Source organism: Scyliorhinus torazame, chromosome 2 (genome assembly GCF_047496885.1).
Source record: "Scyliorhinus torazame isolate Kashiwa2021f chromosome 2, sScyTor2.1, whole genome shotgun sequence".
NCBI classification, from domain to species: domain Eukaryota; kingdom Metazoa; phylum Chordata; class Chondrichthyes; order Carcharhiniformes; family Scyliorhinidae; genus Scyliorhinus; species Scyliorhinus torazame.
The window spans coordinates 263545502-263551501 of record NC_092708.1 but is presented as its reverse complement, the minus strand read 5'-3'; the positions used below and the strand labels follow the sequence as shown (position 1 = coordinate 263551501).

The window sequence follows — 6000 nt, the reverse complement described above, 5'->3', positions numbered from 1 at the left end:
TGGGTTGACTGCGCCACTCACTGAAGTTTGAATCTGGAGGACTCCTTGCGCGCGCTATTTATGGTGCAGCTGGCATAAGTATTAGTTTAACCTGCTGCCAACCCCGTTTGCATGCACTCATTAACCCAGTTAAAATAAACAGATTAATGACCGAATTGAAATAGCCATGGTTGGAATTTAGCTCGAAGGCATTAACCCCTTTCTCTAAAAATAGCAGAGAGGGACTTAAACTCCATTAATGGCAGCATGCTGCAAAGCTGTGTCCGGCAGGCGAGCAGTGGGACTCTGAGGGGAAGCTGTGCTGCATCATTTATCTGTAGACTCTTCAGAAAACGTGAATATATGGAGAAGCAAAAGTCAGCATCACTGTGATTCTGGATAATTTTAAGGATACTGCAGCTGATTTAAATTCGCGTGTAGCAGGATGAGGTAAATGAGGAATAGCGAGGAGAGGAGTGCGTTGCACTTTCCCTCCCATTCACCCAGTGAGCTGGGCTGCGCTTTCATGAACTGTGTAAAACTTGGGCGATTGAACGCGTGGCATGTGTAGCATTCCGTTGTGGGCTCTTGTACCGCTTAAAGTCACTTAAAATAAATAAATGACTGAGGGAAATAAGTGAAGTCTCTTCGAGGTCGTGATGTCTCACTAGTCCGCCCGGCACGGTGTCCATCTAACGCAGAGGACTGTACTCCAACACCTGAGTCAGTTCACGCCACGGTTTTCCAGCGTCTTGCTAATAATGGATCCGAAGATTCCCCCTCCTTATTTGCATTGGGAATAGCAGATCTATCACTGAGGGCCGGGATTCTTCCCACTCGGCTTGAGGTAATTTTTGCAGCCCAGTGCATTTTGAGACCAGCCTGGAGGAAGCAGCGAGACTTCTGTTATACTGCCAAACTCTTATCCATGTCCACACTGCAGTCCTTGGGCCTTGGAACATCAGGGCATGCACTTAAATCCTTGGGCTTATTCACATATGCGTATTCCTTCGGAGATAAAATGTATGCCCCACATGCCACAAATCAAACCTTTATTATTGTGGATTCTCATTAACTTGACTGGGAAGCTGGTTCACGTGGCGATACGTGTTAAGTATAGCGATTTTATCCGCGAATATCAAAAGCAAGGGCAATGTAAGAAAAATGTATGAAAATATATCTGGAAATTATCAGAATTTTTCAGTAGGCATGCTGGAGCAAAGATTTTGTGGTTTCTCCACTGGGAGCTAGTCTACATATAAATATCAGAACGGGAATGTTGTTAGAGATAAGGGCCTGACAAACTAAGGATGTGTTTACACGTGTGTGTTGTGTCAGATCATTAATACCAATTCCCTTCCCACTCGCGCCTTATTCTGAGATTCAGTTCTCCAGTGAGCAAGGATTCTATAATCCTTCCCTCTTTCCTAAGTGCTCGGTCTTCCTTCATTCTATATGTTGAGCACAGGGCTAAATAGCTGGCTTTTAAAGCAGACCATGGCAGGCCAGCAGCGCGGGTCCAATTCCCGTACAAGCCTCCCCGAACAGGCGGCGGAATGTGGTGACTAGGGGCTTTTCACCGTAACTTCATTTGAAGCCTACTTGTGACAATAAGCGATTTTCATTTCATTTCAATGGAATTCGACCTAAGGGAGACGGCGCAATCGAGCCTATATTTAAAGTAGCCATGATGTGGAGATGCGGTGTTGGACTGGGGTGGGCACAGTAAGAAGTCTTACAACATCAGGTTAAAGTCCAACAGGTTTATTTGGAATCATTAGCTTTCGGAACATAGCTCCTTCATCAAGTGAGTGACCAAATAAACCTGTTGGACTTTAACCTGGTGTCGTAAGACTTCTGACTATATTTAAAATATATTGTTGCCACTCCAGGCGATCCAGCATTAACAAAAAGCACAATGAAATCAGGGGCCTTTCATTTATGGGTTTCCGAGCACTAGGGGGGTGGGAATGGGGAGGGGTGGGAATGGGGTTGGGGGGGTGGGGTGCGGATATATATGGCTTTATTATATGGAGCCATCAGCAAATAACATATTCAATGACATTAATTGTGTGACTATTAATGAGACGTTATTATACGTTGTGTCGCAGCCGGTGGGTTGTATCCCGGGTTGTTATAGAACATCCACAACCTGAAATCTTTGTAAACACCTGTCCACGTAAAACTACATCTCGTTGTCGTGGGTGCCTAAAAAAAAAACCAATGTACCACTGTGAATTGTCTCCGTGTACACACGTGTACACCAGAAGCAATTGGCAGGAAAGCTGAACTAACCAGTCAAACAGTGGCCCAGGATGCTTGAAGTATACACACGTTGGTAAATGTTTCTTTATGGTGACAATGTCTGGACAGTCCCAACTGGGATCCAACCCTTGACATAGGGGACAGAACACAAGTGTCCTAACCGACTGAATCAACCAGTGTAACTCAATCTTTACCTTGAAAAGTACTTCATACTATTATTGCTTTGGCAATGACTGGATATGCAAAACTTGAAGTTTCCCATTTGGCAGGCCTAGCGTTAACACAAACTATCCTACCTCATAGCTCCGCACAAGTGCACTCCCTCAATATTTTCCTTTTATCTGTCACTCTCTCACCCTCTGAGTCAGAGCTGCCATTACGCAATTCTTACTCCGTGATAACCATAACTACATAAAAGAGAAAGATCCTTTCATTGTCACAAGTAGGCTTACATTAACACTGCAATGAAGTTACTGTGAAAAGCCCCTAGTCGCCATATTCCGGCGCTTATTCGGGTACACAGAGGGAGAATTCAGAATTCTCAGCTGGCATGGGAATTGAACCCGTGCTGCTGGCCTTGCTCTGCATCACTAACCAGCTGTCTAGCCCACTGAGCTAAACATGGAAAAATCAGCAAACATTTAATTGGAAATAAGTCACGAACGGCTGTAGATTCTGAATAATGGAATTAATGACACGTGCAGATAAGACAGATATCAACAACTGTGGAAATTCTGAATAAACGCCTGGAGCACAAAGTTCTGTATCTTAAATATTGATAATTGTGGTAATATTATTTGCTATTTTAACTTGTAATAAATACCGTGTGAACAAATCCGTGCGTTGGCATGAGGCACGGAGTTCCAAGAGACCAACAAACATTTTGCTGCATTTGAAATATAAATGAAGGTTCAGTTAAATAAACTATCAAGGTTTCCCTGTGTCATTGGTAATCTGATAATCACACATATGGAGCCCACTGACCCTCACCTTCCAGCCTGTCGGGACAAACTTTCCACAAAACTCCCTGCGGCTCTACTCTTAAACTGGCATCTTTCTTTAGATTCCACCCCATCTACTGCAATGCTATCTTCGACCTTGCCCAAGAGGGGATCTTTTGCCAACCAAACTGTTGACCACAAACGTTCTGGTCCCAGTTGAACTGATATTGCTAGCACAACATTTTTCCTCATGAGCTCTTCCGTTTCCCCTCATCGCCCCAGTCCTCAAATATGACTTTTTCTTTCCAAAGTCCTTCAAATTTGTGCTTCTCAAAATTGTGTCATTCTTTTCCACTATTATCTGTTTCATTCCTTCCAATCAGATTTCCCACCTAGCTACAATAATGAAAGGGCCTTTGTTAAATGATAAATAACATTGTCCATGCCTGTGATTATGGGGAACCACCTCTTCTCATCAAGCTTAACCTGTCCACCTTACAACACTATCCCCCTCCAATGCCCTGCCCCATTGTCCAGTCAGATGCAACTGCCCTAACCATCTATCCATAATGTTAAAATTGCCTGCAAAGAACAAAGAAAATTACAGCACAGGAACAGGCCCTTCAGCCCTCCAAGCCTGCACTGACCATGCTGCCTGTCTGAACTAAAATGCCGGACCCTTCCGGGGACCATATCCCTCTATTCCCATCCAATTCATGCATTTGTCAAGACGCCCCTTAAAAGTCACTATTGTATTGCTTCCACTAACTCTCCCTGCAGTGAGTTCCAGGCTCTCACCACCCTCTGTGTAAAAACTTGCCACGTATATCTTCTTTAAACCTTGCCCCTCACACCTTAAACCTATGCCCCCTAGTAATTGACTCTTCCACCCTTGGAAAGAGCTTCTGACTATCCATTCTGTCCATGCCACTCAATCTTGTAGACTTCTATCAGGTCGCCCCTCAGCCTCCGTCATTCAAGCGAGAATAAACTGAGTATCTTCAACCTCTCCTCACAGCTAATGCCCTCCATACCAGGCAACACTCTGGTAAACCTCATCTGCACTCTCTCCAAAGCCTCCACATCTTCCTGGTAGTGTGGTGACCAGAATTGAACATTATATTCCAAATGTGGTCTAACTAAGGTTCTACACAGCTGCAGCATGACTTGCCAATTTTTGTACTCAATGCCCCGGCTGATGAAGGCAAGCATGCCGTATGCCTTCTTGACTACATTCTCCACCTGTGTTGCCACTTTCATTGACCTATGCACCCAGATCCCTCTGCCTATCAATACTCTTAAGGATTCTGCCATTTACTGTATATTTCCCATCTGTATTAGACCTACCAAAATGCATTACCTCACATTTGTCCAGATTAAATTCCATCTGCCATCTCTCCGCCCAAGTCTCCAACCGATCTATAGCCTGCTGTATCCTCTGACGGTCCTCATCGATCCGCAATTCCACCAACCTTTGTGTCGTCCACAAACTTACTAATCAAACCAGTTACATTTTCCCCCAGATCATTTATATATATATTATAAACAGCAAGGGTCCCTGCACTGATCCCTGAGGAATGCAACTAGTCACAGCCGCCTATTCAGAAATGCTACCCTCTGTGACTGAGCCAATTCTGTATCCATCTTTCCAGCTCACCTCTGGTCCCGTGCGACTTCACCTTCTGTACCAGTCTGTCAGGAGGGACCTTGTCAAAGGCCTTACTGAAGTCCATGTCGACAACATCCACTGCCCTACCTTTATAAATCATCTCCTTCACTTCCTCAAAAAACTCGATCAAGTTAGTGGGACACGACCTCCCCTTCACAAAATCATGTTGCCTCTCGCTAATATGTCCACTTATTTCCAAGTGGGAGTAAATTCTCAAAGAACCCTCTCCAATAATTTCCCCACCACCGACGTAAGGCTCATCGGCCTGTAATTACCTGGATTATCTTTGCTACCTTTCTTAAACAAAGGAACAACATTGGCTATTCTCCAATCCTCTGGGACCTCCCATGTAGCCAGTGAGGATACAAAGATTTCTCTCAAAGCCCCAGCAATTTCCTCCCTTGCCTCTCCCAGCATTCCGGGGTATATCCCATTAGGCCCTGGGGACTTGTCTACCTTATTAATGTTTTTCAAGGCCCCCTAATACCTCCTCCTTTTTGATCTCACCATCTACACACCCTTCCCCAGACTCATCATCCACCAAGTCCTTCTCTTTGATGAATACTAACGCATAGTACTCATTTAATACCTTGCCCATTTCCACGCATAGATTCCCTCCCTAGTCCTTGAGTGGGCGAACCCTCTCTCTGGCTACCCTCTTGTTCTCTATATATGCATAGAAAGCCTTGTGATTTTCCTTAATCCTGCTGGCTAATGACTTATGTGACCCCATTTAGCCCTCTTGACTCCTTGCTTAAGTTCCTTCCTACTTTCCTTGTATTCCACCCTTGCTTTGTGTGTTCCCAGCCTCCTAGTCTTGATAAATGCTTCCTTTTATAAGACAAAGGCCTTATGAACCTTCCCGCTCTCTGCATTCCTCCAAGTTCTGATGTGTTGTGCACCGCAAATTTAATTGCTTCCACATTTTTCACCACCGTGCTTTTGTCCCATGTTTTGAATTCCTTCCGTCAACCTTTCCACCTCTTAACCTCACTTTCTTCTTCTAAGACGGTCCTAAGAATAAATTTCTTTGAGCAAGCATTTAGTAATCTTTCCTGATTTCTACCATTATGATTCAGTGTCAAGTATGAATACTGAATGGCTATTGTTAAACACAGTGGAATGTTTTACAGTATTAAGTGTGCT

General features: G+C 44.2%; 1 protein-coding gene across 3 annotated transcripts in view; it reads left to right on the top strand.

Annotated features, from left to right (window-relative positions):
* The first annotated feature begins 238 nt into the window (after positions 1-238).
* LOC140407868 (EEF1A lysine methyltransferase 3-like) overlaps positions 239-6000 on the top strand; it is a 47510-nt gene continuing 41748 nt past the window's right edge. The window contains exon 1 of one of the 3 annotated variants that reach the window (XM_072495089.1): positions 239-429. In XM_072495089.1, the coding sequence (XP_072351190.1) occupies positions 425-429 (5 nt within the window). In that variant the 5' untranslated portion in view covers positions 239-424. The remainder of the gene's footprint in view (positions 430-6000) is intronic. The other 2 variants (XM_072495090.1, XM_072495088.1) reach the window with 2 other exon arrangements.